The sequence below is a fragment of the Rhinolophus ferrumequinum genome, chromosome 12 (assembly GCF_004115265.2).
Source record: "Rhinolophus ferrumequinum isolate MPI-CBG mRhiFer1 chromosome 12, mRhiFer1_v1.p, whole genome shotgun sequence".
In the NCBI taxonomy this organism is placed as follows: Eukaryota; Metazoa; Chordata; class Mammalia; order Chiroptera; family Rhinolophidae; genus Rhinolophus; species Rhinolophus ferrumequinum.
In genome coordinates, this window is record NC_046295.1 from 45,704,497 (window position 1) to 45,723,630 (window position 19,134).

At 36.0% G+C, this 19,134-nt stretch overlaps 1 protein-coding gene across 1 annotated transcript; it reads right to left on the reverse strand.

The window, feature by feature from the left end:
* Positions 1–6,912: 6,912 nt before the first annotated feature.
* On the reverse strand, positions 6,913–7,354 carry LOC117032512 (succinate dehydrogenase cytochrome b560 subunit, mitochondrial-like). The gene is made up of 2 exons (XM_033124098.1): positions 7,278–7,354; positions 6,913–7,192 (listed from the first exon to the last, which is right to left on the reverse strand). Exons 1-2 carry the CDS (start codon positions 7,352–7,354, stop codon positions 6,913–6,915), a joined length of 357 nt encoding a protein of 118 aa, XP_032979989.1.
* Positions 7,355–19,134: the final 11,780 nt, after the last annotated feature.

The following is a 19,134-nucleotide window of genomic DNA, read 5'->3' on the forward strand; positions in this document are numbered from 1 at the left end:
TAGGTAAGTAATAACTTCATTTTGCCAATAAGAAAACTGAGACTTAGAATGATGTTTTTCTTTCACAAATAAAAACACTTTTATTTTTTTTAGGCATTGTGATACAAAGGAAAGGAAAAGAAAAGTGTATTCCTAATTTTAAAGTTCATACTACAGACAAATGTTTTTTGAAACCATATTCTTCAAATAGTTTTCATTAAGTTCATACTTAATACTTTACGCAGAAAGATTTCTATTTGATTAGCTTCTAATCATGGGGTTTTTAGAACCATTTCTTCCTATCTCTCCTAAGAATCCTATTAGTTTTAAAAAATATGAATATTTTTGGATAATGAAGTAATATTATTTATTTATTTATTTTTATTTATTTTGTAATTTATTGGGGTGACAACTGTTAGTAAAATTACATAGATTTCAGGTGTACAATTCTGTATTACATCACCTATAAATCCCATTGTGTGTTCACCACCCAGAGTCAGTTCTCCTTCCATCACCATATATTTGATCCCCCTTACCCTCATCTCCCACCCCCCAACCCCCTTACCCTCTGGTAACCACTAAACTATTGTTTGTGTCTATGAGTTTTTTTTTCTTATTTGTTTGTCTTGTTCTTTTGTTGTTTTTGGAAGTAATGGTTGTGACCAGTTATAGTGGACTACTGTGTCTCAAACTTATCTGTTCCACTTATGTATTATCCTAGTTCTATTCTATGGTTCCTTCTGGGAACTTTTTCTCTAGCATCCCATACTCTCACCACTGGGATGTAAACAGATCCATTTTGGCCAATCAGATGATTTCTTTCACTAAATCTTAGTGATTGATTCTTTTTAGGGATGGGCAAATAGGGTTGTGTAATAAAGAATTTGGCTTCAGTTCAATGAGAAGCCTGGTCTTTGCCATAGTTCCTAGGATATAACCTCTAAACCTTGGAATTTCCTAATAGGAGTGTTTTTGTTAGTCATGGTGGGCCCATTAGATCACGTGTGGTGCTTTATGTTAACAGAGTGACTTATGGTGCACCCTTCAAACCATGTGATATCAGCCTGACTTCTGGGAAGTATGTGGGCTGGAGATTGATTAAACCATGTAGTTATTATTCAATCAATCGTACCTACATATGAAACCCCAATAAAAGCTCTGGCCACAGAAACTTGGGTGAGCTCCGTTAGCTGGCAGTACTTTTAAAGGATTGTCATATATTGGTGCTGGGAGCATAATGTGTCCCTGAGGATGATCAGCTTTGCACCTGTAATCATTCCAGACTTTGCCCTACAAGGTCAGACAATTAAGTTCGTGAACTCACCCTAGAAAAAGTGCTACATATCTCATTGCTGAATATTACTACAGCCCCCTTCAGAGTATTCCCCTTTGGAAGCTAGGGACCCACGCCAGCACCTAGTCCACCCTTCAAAGCAGTTTTGGAACTCTTTTCTGGATTGGCCATCAGAGCTGTCATTGTATTACTCTTGATGTCCTGAAAGTCATCAAAATGTCTTCCTTTCAATATTTTCTTTATCTTCGGGTAAAGAAAGAACTCATTGGGGGCCACATCAGGTGACTAGGGAGGGTATTCCAACAGAGTTATTTATTTATTTGCTAAAAACTCCCTCATAGGCAGTGCTATTTGAGCTGGTGCATTGTCATGATTCAAGAGCCACGAATTGTTGGCAAAAAGGTCAGGTCGTCTAACTTTTTCAGCGCTTCCAAATAGTAAACTTGGTTAACTGTCCAGTTGGTACAAATTCATAATGAATAATCCCGCTGATATCAACAAAAGATTAGCAATATCGTTGCAACAAGTTCAGGAATTTAATTGTCAGACTGCGTATGTATCTTTTCCTTTGGCTAGTTCTAACCTGTATTCTTTTGGTATAATAAAACTGTAATGATAACTCTAATGTTTTCCTGAGTCCTCTGAGTTTTTCTAGCCAATGATCGAACCTGAGGGTGGTCATGGGATCCCCTGAATTTGTAGCTAACTGGTCTGAGGTGAGGTTCGCCTTTTTGGGGCCCCTGAACTTGTGACCGGGGTCTAAAGAGAGGGTAGTCTTGTGGAGATTATTCCCTCTGATTTTGCCTTACTCATTGCAGTTGGTGTCAGAAGTCCTGGACAGACTAGGCAACCTGAGTTTGACCAGCCACAGGTAAGGGTCAAGCAGAGTATTCCATCGGACTGATATATAGCAGAGAGGGAAAGTCTATTTCTGGAAACGTTAAGCTGGGGATGTTAATCTGGAAAGATGTGGTTGGCTTGCTGGAGTACCATGTGGTGATAGCCTTCATGCAAAATATAGGTAGGTAGAGTGATAGAAAAATGAAATGGAGAGAGGAGAGATAATATTGTCTGAGCCCATTGAGTTCACTGTGCCAAATGCCATATGTATCTATGACTTCCTGATTTGGTGACGCATTAAATTTTCTTTTTGCTTGAACTAATTTGAATCCACCACCACCATTGCAATCAAAGAGTTTGTCCAACATCTGTTCTTTGGACCCGCTGTTTCTCCTGGAGAATCAGAAAGCTCCGCGTGTATTACTGAATGAAATTTTGACCAAGAATCTCGTTATTTTCATATAATCCTGAGAATCACTTACAACTTCATTTTAAATATACTTTAAACTTTTATTTATTAAAGAATAAACCTTATCTCTATGAAAACATTTCATTAATGAGTGCCCAAGTTTATTCCCCCTGAATTATATTTATAATAACTATCTAACTACACTTCTTGGTGTGGAAATTGAGAAGAAGCGGGGAGACGTAAAGTCAAAAAGACTGTGGAAGTGGATATATTTCCTAAATATTCTTTATTGAGCAAAATAAATAACTAATAAAAATTTGATGTTCTGATGCACAGACTTGATTTGGGGATCAAAATCTTTTGGATTAGAATTACATAGTGAATACATTCTCATATACAGAAATTAGCCCATTTACAAAACAGTGAATAGAATTTACTCAAGTACAGATTATATATACATACACATATTTTAAAATAATGATTGAATTTGTCCCATAAGAAAATAATAAACCCTTATTTTAGAAAATTAAAAATACTCACTCACTCAAGTTATGTTTCTTTACCATTTATTATATATGAGTTGAAAACAAAGCAATGAATACGACAGATGTATTTTTGCTCTCAGGGAGTTTAGCTTTATGGTGTACAAAGAAAACAAAAATTAGCTATAACCCTACTCTCTAAACAAACACAGCTAATATTTAATATATATTCAACATCTGCTTGAATCATGTGTGTGTGTGTGTGTGTGTGTGTGTGTGTGTAACACAGTTGGAATTATGCTCTGCTTACACTCTTGGATTCTGCTTTTACCTGCAGCTTTTTATCTGTAATCTTACCTTAAGCTACTTTACATTCTTCAAAGACATTATTTTTAATGGCTACTAATAGTAAACTGTATTTAGTTACCCTAAATTTTTTTCTATTACCATACTGTGATGAATAGTTTTGTCCATATGTATTTGTCTAGACCGTGATTATTTCATTGATACAGTCTTAGAGATGAAATGAATGGTTAAAAAGACAGGAATATTTTAAAGGTTTGTTTTAATAAATATGAATATTTTTCCCTTGGAAAAGTATATATTATTTCAGATTCCTGCCAAAGAGTTAGAAAATGCTATTTCATTTCACCTTTGCTGTCATTAGTTAATGATTAAAAAGTTTAGCTAATTAATTAAAATTTAAAATCCTATGGTTATTGATTAGGATCCAATATGTTTCTGCTATCTAGTGAAACTTAAAAAAATAAACTTGAAAATTTGAGTATATGTTAACGTATATCCTAATATTAACCCATCCTTACAGTCTTGGGGTAAATCTCACTTGGTCATAGTGGACGGTTTATACATAATTCAGTTACATTTGTTATTTTAGTATTTTGTGTGGGATTTATATTGATAAATTAAATTGATCACTTTGTACAAGTAATTTCTATGATTTTGTCATTTCAAGAATGTTATATGAATGGATAGCTATAATATATAATGTTTGAGGATTGAGTTTTTTTCACTCATCTTAGTTCTATGAAGATTCATCCAAGATGTTGTGTGTATCAATAGTCTGTTCCTTTTTATTGCTGAGTAGCATTCCGTGGTAGACAAACCACAATTTAACCATTCACCTTTTGAAAGACATTTGAGTTGCTTCCAATTTTGAGCTATAAAGCTGCTATAAACATTTCTATATAGGTTTTTGTGTGAATGTAATCTTCATTTCTCTGAGATAAATGCCCAGAGGAGCAATTGCTAGTTTGTATGGTAGTTGCATGTTAGTTTTTAAGAAATCTTCCAAACTGTTTTCCAGAGTGTCTGTATCATTTTACATTTCCACCAGCAATGCATTAGTGATCTAGTTTCTGCATCCTTGTCAGCATTTAGCATTGCAACTGTACAGAGGGTGCCAAAAAAAAAGAAAAAATGTATTCACATTTTAAGAAAGGAAAAAACTGTATTAAAATTGTAATACTCAATATATACTAATAACAAAAGATGAATACAAGTTGTATACATTTTTTTGGCACCCTCAATATTTTTGGACAATATTATTCCGAAATTTATATGGAAAGGTAAAAGAACTAGAATAGCTAAAACAATTTTGAGAAAGAAGAATAAACTGCTAGGAATAAGTCTACCCAATTTCATAATTTATTATATGGTATATATGTATATGTATGTGTACATATATCAGGAGTGCCAAAAAGTATATATACAAGTGGACATTTTGGTTAACATTGCTCAAGCAGTAGTTCACTGTAATCAGAAGTGTCTGGACACTGATGGTAGCCACTTTGAGCACCTCTTGTAATTGCAGAAGTCAAACATGAATTGTTTTCATCTTTTGTTATCGGTATATATTGAGTATTACAATTTTAATACAGTTTTTTCCTTTCTTAAAATGTGTATACATTTTTTGGCACCCTCTGTATTGCTGGAATTTTGTCAGGAATTGTGTTAGTACTGGTGTCACAAGATGGAGAGAAATGACATCTTTATTATGATGAACTTTCAATCCACAAACATGTTATATCTTTTTATTTATTCAGATATTCTTTGAATTCTTGATCAGTTTTTTTCTAAATACTTTTTAGCATCCAAGTTCTATAACTTTTTAAAGCAATTGTAAGTGAAATCCTGTTTATTAATTTGGGATTCATATACTCATTGCTAGTATGGTATGTAAAAAAAAGTGTATATTTTGTATTCCGTACCTTTGCTGAATTTACTTGTTAGTTCTAGGGTTTTTTTAAGTTCCTTGAGATTTTTTGTGTACACAATCATTTCATCTGCAAATACAGACAATTTATATTTTCCTTTCTGATCTGTATTCATTATTTTTGCTTATTGCACTGGTTAGAATTTTCTTTACGGTGTCAAATTAGAGTGAAGAGTGGGGACATCCTTTGATCCCCTTCTTAGGGAGAAAGCATTTTCTTTCAGTGTAAATGTCATGTTAGTGGTAGGCTTTTTATAGATGTTCTTCATCAATTTGAGGAAGTTCCCTTCTTTTCATAGTTTTCTTAGCTTTTAAAAACATGAGTGGATTAGAATTTTGTCATATTTTTTTTCTGCAGTGATTGTAATGATCCTGTGATTTTCTTTAGCCTGTTAGATTATATTGGTAGATTGTGTATTGATTCATTGTATATTAAACCATTGATAGATTTTTTTTTAATTGAGCCAGACTTTTATCCCTGTAATAATTTTCACTTAGTATAATTATGTATAATTCTTTTTATATATTGTGGAATTCTAGTTGTTAATATTTTGTTAAGGATTTTTGTGTCCATACTCATGAAGGGTATTGGTCTGTATATTTTTGTGTGTGTGCTGTGCTTTGTCTCTCTGGTTTTGGTGTCCGGGTAACACTAGCTTCATTACATGAACTGGGAAGGGCTCTCTGCAATTCTATCTATTTCTGTATCTGTAGGATCTGTACTTAATACCCTCTGTTTCATAACTGATATTGTGTCATCTTTCGTTTTTTCTTTATCATTCCTGCTAGAACATTGCTAATGTTACTGAGTTTTTCAAAGAACCAGCTCTTTGTTTCACTAATGTTCTCTATTTTTTTCCTGTTTTCTATTTCATTGATTTCCGCTTTTATTTTTTTTTTCAAAGACAAACTGAGTAGTTTAGTTTCAGAAAAAGATGTCACATGAATTTGGATTAGAAAACATGACAATAAGAGGCTTGTTTTACCGGAAAAGCAGGAGAAGAAATAACCCTTAATAGATTCTGCAATAATTTTCTGGATCTTCCTCTTGCATCAAAAGCTATAGATCTTTTCCTCAGCTTGAAGAGCCAACTATCTGGGACAGGCTGATTCCCAATCACCCCCGGCCCCCTCTTTCTTTAATCACATTGTGTAGGTGCTAAAGGCCCTGGATTGGGACTGATGAACAGAATTGTTTTTTATACCAACAACCCACAGGCAATGGCACCCAAAGCCCCACTCCCAGTGCCTATGGTACAAGGCCACAGAGTTGGCATCATTTTCACTGTCTCAAGAAGAAGGAGCCAAACGCTGACCCTCAAGAACAAATCAAGGCCCAATGTGAAGAATATAATCTACTCCTAGGCCCAGAGTAGGCCACAAGCTGGGCGCAGGGAAAGGAGTTTTTGCTCTCATTTCATCTTTAGAAATAAGGGAAAAACTGGATCTTTTTCCATTACTATGGTTCTGTAAGGTACTCTACTGTTGAATGCCAGAAGGAATCTGCAAGCACAAAAGGGTCTAAACAAATGAAGAGAATTTACTCTGGCAGGAGATAAGAGTGACAAACAGGAAGATAGCTCAGTGTAATAACCCGTAAGAAGATGATGTTGGAACTTCAGCTCTTTACATGGCTATCAGTCCTACAGAGGACAACTCAGTAAGAACCAAGACATCACTGCAGACTGCTGTAACTGGGACATCTCAGGCCCTTTGCTACGTCCCACATCAAGTGTTGGATCCCATTCCAGGTGTGATACATGAAAAGGAAGATGAGAGCAAACTTGATTGTGTGGATTAGGGCTGGCCCCAGACACAGGGACTTCACAGGTTCCAAAAGAGACTCAAAGTTCCCAGGGATGAACAGGGCTAAAAAGCCAAAAAGAGAGACCTCTGAACTCAAGGGATTACCAGTGTCATGGTGGCAAATTGACATAGCCAGGGGAAGAAACGAACTGTAGATAGTGATACAGGGAGGCAAAGGGTGGTTTGAACCAGGACCTCTTCATCTCTTTGGCAGTAGTTCCCAAAAGAAGAGCATTTCTGATACACAGCCAAAGACTAAGGTGGGCACGAAGGCAGTGATGGCCAACATGTCTCAACAAGAGTGTAGCCATCTTGAGTTCCAGCCTAGACAGAAGTCTCTGCTGTTATTTTTATTGCTTGCTTCCTTATGGTTGCGTTGGGTTTATTTTGCTCTTCTTTTTCTAGTTTCTTGAGTTGGGAACTTAGATTATTGGTTTGGACTTTTTTTCTGATGTATACTTTTAGAATTATAAGTTTCCCTCTTAGCACTGCTTTAGCCGAGTCTCACAGATTTTGATATGTTAACGTTTTTATTTTCTCCCATTCAATTTATATTTTATTGTTTCTCTTGAGACTTCCTTTTTAACTCTCAATTTATTCAGAAGTGTATTATTTAGATTACAAATGTTTGGAGATTTATTTCTTATCTTTCTCTTAATTAATTTCTAGTTTGATTCCATTGTGGTTAGAAAACATACTGTATATGATTTTATTTATTTATTTACTTATTTAAAATTAAAAAAATTTAAATTTAAATTTGTTGCAGTTTATTTTATGGTCCTGTATATAGTTTATCTTGGTATATATTCTATGAGCATTTGAAAAGAATGTATATTCTGCTCTGGTTGGATAGAATGTCCTACAAATGTCAATCAGTTCCCATTGGTTGATGGTGTTGAATTCTTCTGTATCCTTGCTGCTTTTCTGCCTAGTTGTTCTACCCATCTTTGAGAGAAGAGTATTGAAGCCTTCAATTATAATTGTGTGTTTTTCTATTTCTTTTCCAGTTCTAATAGTTTTTGCTTTACATATTTCACAGTTCTGTTGTTTTGGTACATACACATTTAAGATTACTAATCTTGATGGATTGATCCTTATATAATTAGATAATGTCCCTCTCTTTCTGGTAATTTCCTTTGCTCTGAAGTTTACTTCATCTGATATTAATGGAATCACTTTTGCTTTCTTTTGATTGATATTTTGCCTGCTTTATCTTTTTCAATTGTTTTACTGCCTTTATTGTTACATTTGAATTTAATTTCTTGTAGATAGCTTATAGATGGGTCATGTTCCTTAATCTACTGTCCAATTCTCTGTCTTTTTTAATGGGTATATTTAGACCACTTAAATTAATGTAATTTTAATATATTAGGGCTTAACTCTGCTATTTTAATTTCTTTGGTTCTCTCTGTCTTTTTCCTGTGTGTTACTTAAAATTTTTGAAAATTTTATTTTGATTTATTTATAGTGGCTTTGAGTATATTTTTTGTGGAATTAAAGGTGTTCAATTTGTGGTATTAATAACTTCCAGGGGAGATTTCAAGAAGCATCCCTCACACTGCCGTTTCTATGACGTTCCCGAGTATATCTTTTTATATGGCCTTTTTTTTATGGTTGTCCTAGCTATTACATTATCTGTACGTAACAATTAGTCTATAGGTATGGTTTGCTTTACTACTTTCCATGAAGTGTAGAAAACTTACTGCCCTTCATCTCCTTTTGCTCCCCACCATTCATAACAAAGTTGTCCTAAATATTTTGTATACATATATTGGATACTGCTACAGTTGTGGTTCAACCATCAAACATACTTTAGGAGACTCAAAAGGAGAAGGAAAGTCAATCCTATTATCAATATTTTTGCTTACTGTCTTCTTTCTTCATTCCTGATGTTGCATGATTCCTAATTTAATCTTTTAATTTCATTTAAAGAATGTTTCTGTGGCCATCTTTAATTGTATATCTGCTGGTAACACATTGTCTTAGTTTTTCTTAATTTGAGAATATATTGATTTTCCCTTCATTCCTGAAGGATATTTTCACTGAATATAAGATTCTGATTTCAGGACTATTGCATTTTGATACTTCTGCAAAAAAATACTGTTGTGCCACTTCTAGTTTCAATGGTTTCTGATAAAAATCCACTGCCATTTAAATGGTTTTCCCTCAGAGTTAAGGTTTCATTTCTGTGCTGCTTTGAAGATTTTTGTCTTAGTTTCCAGAAGTTTAACTGTATTTTTATCATGATATGGATTTCTTTAGGTTTATCATGTTTGAGGTTTGCTTGCTTTCCTGATTTTGTAGATTTAGGTCTTTTGCCAAATTTGGGAAGTTTTCAGCTATTATCTTCTTATGTACTTTTTCAGCCTTAGTATCTTCCTCCTCTAATCTGGGACTTTCATCACACAAAGATGAGATCCTTTGTTATGGAGTCACAAATTCCTGACGTTCTGTTCATTTTTTCTCCTGTCTATTTTATCTGTTATTCAGATTGGGTAATTTCTGTTGCATCATTTCAAGTTCAGTGATTCTTTCCTCTGTCACCTCCATGCTTTTGTTGAGTCCATACATTGGGTTTTATATTTTGGTTATTGTATTTTTTAGTTCTAATGTTTCCATTTAGTTCTTCTTTAGATCTTCTGTTTCTTTGCTGAGATTTTACCTTTCTTTCTTTTTTCTTTTTTTGCTGGAACTTTCCATTTTTTTCCATTTGTTTCATGTGTTCTTGTAATTATTTTTTGAAGCATTTTTTTATGATGGCTTTTAATATTTAAAGAACTTATTATTATGTTTTTGAAGCACGTTTAGGTTTACAGCAAAATTGAGAGGAAGGTAGAGAGTTTTCATATACCTCTTGCCCCCACACATGCACAGCCTCTCCCGTTATCAGCATCCCCCACCAGTGGGACACATTTGTTACAATTGATGAACTTGCACTAACACATCATAATCACCCAAATTTCATATTTTTCATTAAGCTTCACTCTTAGTGTTGTATACTCTATGGGTTTATAAAAACGACAAATAGACATGAAAAGATATTCCATCATCAGGGAAAGGCACATCAAAACAAGGAGACACAATTAAAACTTATTAGAATGGCCACAATTCAAAAACCAAATGCTGGTTGAAATGTAGAACAATAGGAACTCTCATTCATTGCTAGGGGGAATGCAAAATGTTATAGCCACTTTGGGATATAGTTTGGAACTTTCTTACAAAATTAAACATATTCTTGCAATATGATCCAGCAGTTGTGCTCTTTGGCATTTGATTTACCAATTTGATGTCCATGCAAAAAACCTTCACATAGATGATTATAGCAACTTATTCTAATTGCCAATACTCGAAAGCAATTAAGATGTCCTTTAGTAGGTGAATGGATAAATCAACTGTTGTACATCTAGACAAGGGTATATTTTTCAGTGGTAAAAAAAAATAGCAAATGAACTATCAAATCATGAAAAGACATGAAAAAACCTTAAATGCATATTATTAAGTGAAAGAAGCCAATTTTAAGAGGCTATATGCTGTGTGATTTGAACTATGTGATATTCTGGAAAAGGCAAAACTATGGAGACAGCAAAAAGATTAGTGGTTGCAAGGGGTTATGTGGGGTGGGTAAGGAATGTATAGATGGAGCACAGAGAATTTTTAGAGCAGTGAAAATATTTCATATGATAATATAATGATGGATATTAGTCATTATACATTTGTCCAAATCCATAATATGATTTTAAAAAAAATGTCAAATAGTTCTAACATGTCTGTCATCACAGTATTGGTATGTGTTGATTATTATTATGATTTTCATCTGATTTTAGTTCTTTCTAGTTCGTGGCTTGTAGTGTTTGGCTGTAATAAAGCTGTTATTGTCTAAAAGTTCTCTGTCATGCAAGGCTAGCCTTTCCTGCTCCTTTTGCTGGAGGGAGAGTTCTTTGTTGCGACTTTTTTAAGGGGATCTCTACCCTTTGGCATTTTCCGGCTTTCAAATTCTTCAGCTCCAAATTTGGGATATACGAGGCAATAGAAGAACCAAGGGAACTCCCATCACATCTTTTCTTCAGTCCTGAGGTCTCTAGTTAATCTGCCTTCTTTTCCTTACCTTTCATAGTACTTGTTAAAATTTGTTTTATCTAAACACATCCAGAATTTTTCAGTTGTACTTAGCAAGAGAAATAGTGAAAAGTACATCTACTACACATTCCCAGAAGCGGAAGTCCACTGGCTCTATTTTGATAAATTTTTAATTTTTTTTCACTCTTTCTTGAAAGATAATATCTATCTTTTATTTAGTATCTGCCAACAGAGTATATGTGTAGATGGGTTTTTTGTTCTCTATGGTAGTTCCTCCATATCCTTGGATTCAGTCTTTGCAGTTTCTGTTACCTGTGGTTAATCATGGTCTGAATATATTAAATGGAAAATTCCATAAATAAACGATTATAAGTTTTAAATTACAGGTGGGTTTGAGTAGTGTGATGAGATCTCCCGCCCTTCTGCTCCATCCCACCCAGGTTGTGACTATCCCTCTGTCCAGTACCTTTATGCTGCATGCATAGCTACCTGCACGTTAATCCCTTGGTGGTCCTCTTGCTTATCAGATCAATTGTCAGGGTATCTCAGTGCTTGTGTGCAAGTAACTCTTATTTTATTTAATAATAGCCACAAAGAGCAAGAGGAGCGATGCAGGCAATTCATATATGCCAAAGAGAAGCCCTTCAGTTCTTCTTTTAAGTGAAAAATGTATGAATGTATAGGAAAAAGCATAGTCTATATATATGGTTTGGTACTATCTATGGTTTCAGGCTTCCACTGGTGGGCTTGAAACATGTCCCCCAAGGATAAGGGAGGGGAACAAGTGTACATGGGAGTTGACTGAGCTAATTTCTACTGCAAGATGGGTAGATATGCTTAGTTTCTTACATAAATTCTAGATTGTAGGCATTTACTAAGTTGGTTTTTCTAGCTAAGCCATGATAGTAGCACCTCTTAGCTTCAAGTCTCATTCTCTGGCAATCTGAGTTCATGGAGTGTATTTTAGTCTCCTAAAAGAAACTTGTAAAAGGCTCCTGTAAGTCTCTTCTCCCTACCATATAAAACTATGTGATCACACCACCCAGAATGGGATATGAGATCTCTAATCCTCATGTACTCTTTTCTTCCTCTGTCCTTTTATTATGGGGTGTTGCAGGATGTAAAAAGATGTGGAGGAGTCTGAGCAGGGTAAGGGGAAACAGTATTATGGCTCTGTCATATCTCCTTCTACTCAGTTGAGAAATAATCTTTTTATTTTTCCTGGTTGGATGTAAATATGTGTCTCCAAGCCAGAGAGTCAGAGAGTCAATGAGAGATTTCTCTACCCTCCAGAGTGATGGAAGGATCATTTTAAGAGTAATACATGGATCAGCCATTGTCTGCTTTGCTCATTTCAGCTACACTGGTTTAACAGTTAAAGGAAATTCCTTCTAAATTTAGGTAATAGTCAATTTTCAGTGTTGCTTTTTTTCTGGTCTGTGTAGGTATCTTAGGAGAAAGGAGCGATAGTCAGCCAAATTCCATTTAAACCTAAAATCTCCCAGACTAAGCTAGTCTTAAGGGAAATTTAAAAGTAAGTCCAAGTGAAAAGAAAGTTTTTAAAAATTGAATTGAATAATTAAGTTGCTAAAATAATCTCTTCATTTAAAAATCAATGACATACAAAGATAATTTTATTGTTTGATTTTTTTAAACCTTTTCAAATCTGTGAATCAAGCTCCTCTTGGTACTTGAATAGGTGCCATCTGCTGATCTGTAACTGAGCCAGTTTTTTCATTTGAGCCCAAATTTAATACTTAATTCCGATAGATGAAACATGCATATATTTTTAAGCAAAGAGCTATTTGTGGATTTTTATTTTATTACTTTTCTAAAATTTACACAAATACTTGTTATTAATTACCTATACTATTCTGTCAGTTAAACAAGGAGGTCACTTGAGTAAGCCAGAGGTAACAATTAGCTATTGCTGCATTGAAACAAAACAAAACAAAACAAATTTAGAAGCTGAGAATAGTAACCAGAATCTTAGAACAGCTAAATGTGTTGCTTAGCCAGGTGGTTTCCGCTGATTTGGACTGGGCTTGGTGAAGCTCTCTGACATGTCATTTGTGACTATGAGTGTGAATTGGTTAGGTGACTTTGTGAATCTTGACTCTGCTCTCTCATATGTCTGGGGCCTCACCTGAGTCACTGAACTGACTAACCTCTGTTCTATGTGTCTCATCTTCCAGTAGGCTAGTTCAGGCATGTTCTTGTAGTGAAGGTGCGGGGAGCAAACTCAGAAGGTGTACCATATCTCTAGGTTTCAATGTGGCAAAATATCATTTCCTTTGCATTTTATTGGCTCAGCAAGTCACAGGGGTGACAAAGTAGTCTCTATGTATTAATGAACTACTAAGCAACATTTGAAAGGTTGTAGATATAGGGAGGGGTAAATAATCGTGGCCATTGCACTCAATTCACTATTTTAGAAAAGGATGAAATTGGGACGAAGACCCTGTTTCATGCCTCCATCTCAGATTTCTTTTTATTATACTTGCTTTCTTCCTACTTACCTATATGATGAAGCTGAATGTTTATAAGGGAAAAAACATGGTGCCTAAGGGTTTATCTTGGTCCTCAAGTATTGATAGATATCTGTGATAAATTCACATCTTTTTATCTATTTAGTACTTAGTAATTCTTCACAAAATCGGGTTTAGAGTATCTGAAGAAAATAGATTTTATGTAATTGGAGATGTCTGGCGTTTTCCAAATGCTGTAAGTATAGAAAATCTTGAAGGTTAAGAATAATTTTTACTTTGCTTTACCTGTATATTTCTTTTGTCTGTGAGTCTCAGGGAACTTGGGTGATTAATATCAGTATTGTATTACATTTGTTATCAGGGTCTTAAGTTTACTTCACATCTTGTATCCTATACAAATTAATTACTATTTTGAGTGATTTTTTTTGAAAAGTTATTTACAGGGTAAGATCTTATACTTCAAGGTGTGTTTTACGTCATGTTGAAATTTTTATCAGAGCCCACTCACCCCTTGTTATTGTCCTTGCCTTTGTTGACCTGGCGATAGTTGAAAAAGATAAAATTGTTATGGAGTTGTGGCAGCTTCAAGCTGTCCTGTTTATTTAACCCAAATCTTTCTATGCCACTTCCAAAATTCCCTCATGCCAAAATTCGGCTTAGAAAAATTACATATTCCGTACATGACATACGTTTGAAAGTAGCAGGAAATACAGCCAAGACTTGGAAATTAACAAGGAAAAAGTTATTGCTGAAAACATTTGGGAGCCAAAGAAGAGTATTTGGCTCTAACTGCACTGTACACCTGAAGCTGAAGCTGAACAATAATGAATGTCAACTACAAGTTTATATATATATGTGTATATATATGTATATACTTACAAGAAACAGAGTACAACATTAGGAATAGAGACAGTGGAAATGTATTGGCTCTGTGCGATGTCAGAGGGATAGTGGATAGGGGGTGGGGGTTGGCACAGTGTGAGGGATATAAATGATAAACGTCTAAGTATTACTTTGTGTTATGCACCTAAAACTAATAAAAAACAAACAAACAAAAAAACGAAACATTAGGGCATTTCATTGTTTAGTAAGTTAAATAATTTGAAAAATATCTCAGCAGGAACAACATTAACATTTCTTTCTTTCAGTATGTATAAATAATTCTTATTTAAAAATTCTTTGTCATAGATTAAATAAGTAGTCTAAATGTGTCCTGTATAGGATAACTAATATTCTTTTTATATAAATATTTTTATTAAAATATAGCTAACATACAATATTATATTAGTTTCAGGTGTACACCATAGTTATTCAACATTTATATACCTAAAGAGTGATCACCATGATACGCCCAGCAACCATCTGACTCTGTACCAAGCTATCACAGTATCATAGACTATATTCCCTATGCTGTTTATTACATCACCATGACTTATTTGTTTTATACCTGGAAATTTGGACCTCTTATCCCCCTTTGCCCCCCCTGTAAATTTTTTTTTTCAATTACACTTGGCATGCAGTATTATTTTATATTAATTTCAGGTGTACGGCATAATAGTTAGACATTTATATAATTTAAGAAGTGATCCCCCTGACTAGTCTAGTACCCACCTGGCACTATACATAGTTATTACCATATTATTGACTATATTCCCTATGCTTTTACATCTCCATGACTATTTTGTAACCACCAGTTTGTACTTCTTAATCCCTTTCCCTTTTTCACCAACTCTCCCACCACCCCTCCCATCTGACAATCATCAAAAATGTTCTCTGTATCTATGTGTTTGTTTCTGTTTTGTTTGTTTGGTTATTTTGTTCGTTAGATTCCACATACCAGCTACATCACATTGCATCTGTCTTTCTCTGTCTGACATACTCCTCTCAGCACCATGGTAAAAACCGTAATTACCGTAATTAACTGCAGATAGCAATAACCTGTTCCCTTTCCTGGCCGAGCAATATTCCATTGTATATATGTACCACCTCCTCTTTATCCATTCATCCATCGTTGGACACTCAGGCTGCTTCTACATCTTGACCATTGTAACCAATGCTGCAATGAACATATGGATGCACACGTCCCCTTGAAGTAGCATTTTGGGTTCATTCAGTTAAATACCCCGGAATGGGGTTATTGGGTCCTTTTTTGTCTCTTATTATAGCCTTTGTTTTAAAGTCTATTTTGACTGTTGTAAATATAGCTACCCCTGCTTTTTGTTTGTTTCCATTTTTATGAAATATCTTTTTCCATCTCTTTACTTTCACTCTGTGTGTGTCTTTTGATCTGAAGTGAGTCTCTTGTAGGTAGCACATATAAGGGTCTCATATTGTTATCCATTCAGCCACCCTGTGTCTCTTGATTGGAGCACTGAATCCATTTACATTGAAAGTAATTGTTGATAGGTACATAGTTATTGCCATTTTATTATTCATATTTTGATATATATATTTTTTCATTTTAAAATACTCCCTCTAAATTTCCTTCTAATACTGGTTCGATATTGATGAACTCCTTTATCTTTTACTTGTCTGGGACTCTCTTTATCTGTCCTTCGATTCTAAATGATAGCTTTACCAGGTAGAGTAATCTTGGTTGTAGGTCCTTGCTTTTCATCACTTTGAATATTTTCTGCCAATTCCTTCTGACCTGTAAAGTTTCTGTTGAGAAGTCAGCTAATTGTCTTATGGGAACTCCCTTGTAGGTAATTAACTGCTTTTCTCTTGCTGCTTTTAAGATTCTCTCTTTAACCTTTGCCATTTTAATTATGATATATCTTGGTGTGAGCCTCTTTGGGTTCATCTTGTTTGGAACTCTGTGTGCTTTCTGGGCCTGTATGTCTATTTCATTCCCCAGTTTAGGGAAGTTTTCCGTCATTATTTCTTCAAATAGATTTTCAATCCCTTGCTATCTTTTCTTTCTGGTACCCCTATGATGTGAATATTGGTATGCTAGATGTCCCAGACGTCTCTTGAACTATTTTCATTTCCATGGATTCTGTATTGTTTTGCTGTTCTGATTGGGTGTTTTCTGATACCTTACCTTGCAAATCACTGATTCAATCCTCTGCTTCTTCTAATCGACTGTTAATTCCCTTTAAGGTAGTCTTCCTTTGTGTTACTTTATTCTTTATTTCTAACTAGTTCTTTTTTATGTTTTCTATCTCCATTTTTATGTTTCCTATCTCTTTGTTGAAGTTCTCCTTGAGGCTATTGAACATCCTTATGACCAGTGTTTGGAGCTCTGCATCTGGTGGACTGCTTGTCTCCATTTTGTTTAGTTCTTTTTCTGGAGCTTTGTTCTTTTATTTGGGACATGTTTCTTTGTCTCCCCATGTTGGCTGCCTCCCTGTTTGTTTCTCTGTATTAGGTAGGGCTGCTATGCCTCTCGGTCTTAGTAGAGTGGTCTTATGTAGTAGGTATCCTGTGGGCTCAGTGGCGCAGTCCCCTGGTCCCCTCAGCCTGGGGCTCCAGGTGTGTCCCTTGTGTGGCTTGTGTGTGCCCTACTATTGTAGTTGAGCTTTGGTTGCTGTTTGCATATCAATGAGAGGGATTGACCCTCAGGCTGATTTGTTGTGAGGACTGCCTGTGACTACAGTGCAGGAGCTGACCCTACAGAGCAAGATTCACTTTAGCAGATCTCTGGTCCCTTCTCAGTCTGACCTTTGGGTGTGTTGTCCTTGGATGCAGCCAAGTGATGCTCCACTTGGTCCAAAACTGGCCACCAGGCGTGCCAGCACCTGGGCTTGCTGGGAGGGGCTCTGCCACTGGCTAAGTTCAGCCACAGCCTGTGCCCTGCCTAGAGCCACCTGGCGTGAGCCACCAATCAATCTGCACATGGCAGCCACCCTCTCTGGGCTTGGAGATGCCTCTAGAGGCCAAGCTGTGAAATGATCCCGGCTCCTGCTAGTGTTATGCTTGGGGCTCTTGAGCAAGAGGCATGGGAAATGCTGAAGCCAGATGGTGCTTTTTTGGGTTTTGTGAGCCTTTGAGAGATTTTAGGAAAGACTGCAGTATGAGGCAAGACAGGCTGTTTGTATGAAGAAGCCATTGCAAGCAGCTTGAGTGTACCCCAAAGTTGGGAGAGGTGGAGGTGTCACAGAATCACTAATGTGCAATGAATGGTGTTATCTATGTTGATGGAGACCCAGATATGGCACCCTACTGTGTCTTCATGCCTGGAGTGGGGAGGGCTCAACAAAGAAACAATGGATTCTGTTAGCACATCTGTCTTGTAGAAAGTTTCCCCTCCAGCCATTGCCCTGAAGCCATACAACTCAGTTCCTCCCCATATGTCCTTAGTGCCTTTCGAGCTGCTGCTCCAGGCTGGACCTCAGAGCAAGTGAGTTTGCCAGCAAGGCCATGTGAGGGCCATTTAAGAGGAACACCTGGGACTCTAGCTGCCCTCTGTCTCACCTAGCCATAATCTCCTCTGGTTTTCACAGCCAGAAATTATGGGGACTTGTCTTCTAGGCACTGGAACCCTGGGCTGGGGAGCCTGGTGTGTGGCTGGGACCCCTCACTCCACCTGGGGAGACCTCTGCAGCCGAGATATCCCGCCTGGCTTTTAATTGTCACATGCGAGTGTGGGATCAGCCCGTTCCAGGTCTCCACCCCTCCTACCAGGCTGCACGTGGCTTCTTCAGTATGTCCTAAGTTGTAGGGCTTCAGTTCAGTAGACTTCAGGTGATTCTCAGTGGTGGTTGTTCTGTAGTTTAGTTGTAATTTTGATGTGGTCATGAGAGGAGTCAAACACAGCATTTATTTACCGTGGCATCTTGACCAGAAATCTGATACCTAATATTCTGATAAGCTGTTATATCTTATTTTTTTAATGAATTTTTTGGAAATTAAATCATGTGCTTCAGTTTACCCATATGTGAAAGGAATTTTGATTGGTCTGCTACCTGTAAAATAGATAGGAATAGTTGAAGGGACCAGAACAAGAATTAAACCTTCCTTCTGTAATCCAGAGCACTATTGAGACTGACTTGTTGATTAGTACATTGTCATGTATATGCTAAATGTGGAATTGTCTTTGTTACCTTATCTCTTTGAATTAATCTAATTCAAGGCAAGAAGCTTTCACTAGGCATTGTCTGTATGAGTCAGTGGGATGCTAAGGAGGGATAGAGAAGGTTTGCAAACTGTGATCCCTGACCACAGGAAAGTGAAAATCTAATTGAGGAGAACAGAATTTCCTAAATGAGAGGTATTGTTCTTGCCAGGGCCCTAATTATAGAAACTTTCATTCCTTTAGAGTCTTTGAACAATTTATAAGAAGACAAAAGCCGATCTGGGTTAAGAATCTCGGAGTTGATTTGTTGATTCCATGATTCCTGGCTGAACCCATAGAAATGAGGCCATATATGTTTTCAACCTAGTTCAAAATCACACATTTTGAATAGGCCTTTATAAATTAGAGGAAAAATCTGTTCTGTCATTATAGTGTTTCACAATATCTTGTTGGTTTATCTCTTCCTGTCATTATAAGATGGGGTATCATCAAGGAACTGTTGGCCTGG

Excerpts from the sequence above, each read along its gene's own strand:
- LOC117032512 (XM_033124098.1), bottom strand. The coding sequence starts at position 7,354 with ATGGCTACACTCTTGTTGAGACATGTTGGCCATCACTGCCTTCGTGCC. Across the intron at positions 7,193-7,277 it reads CTTTGGCTGTGTATCAGAAA|TTCGTTTCTTCCCCTGGCTA; the intron begins TGCTCTTCTTTT and ends CACTATCTACAG.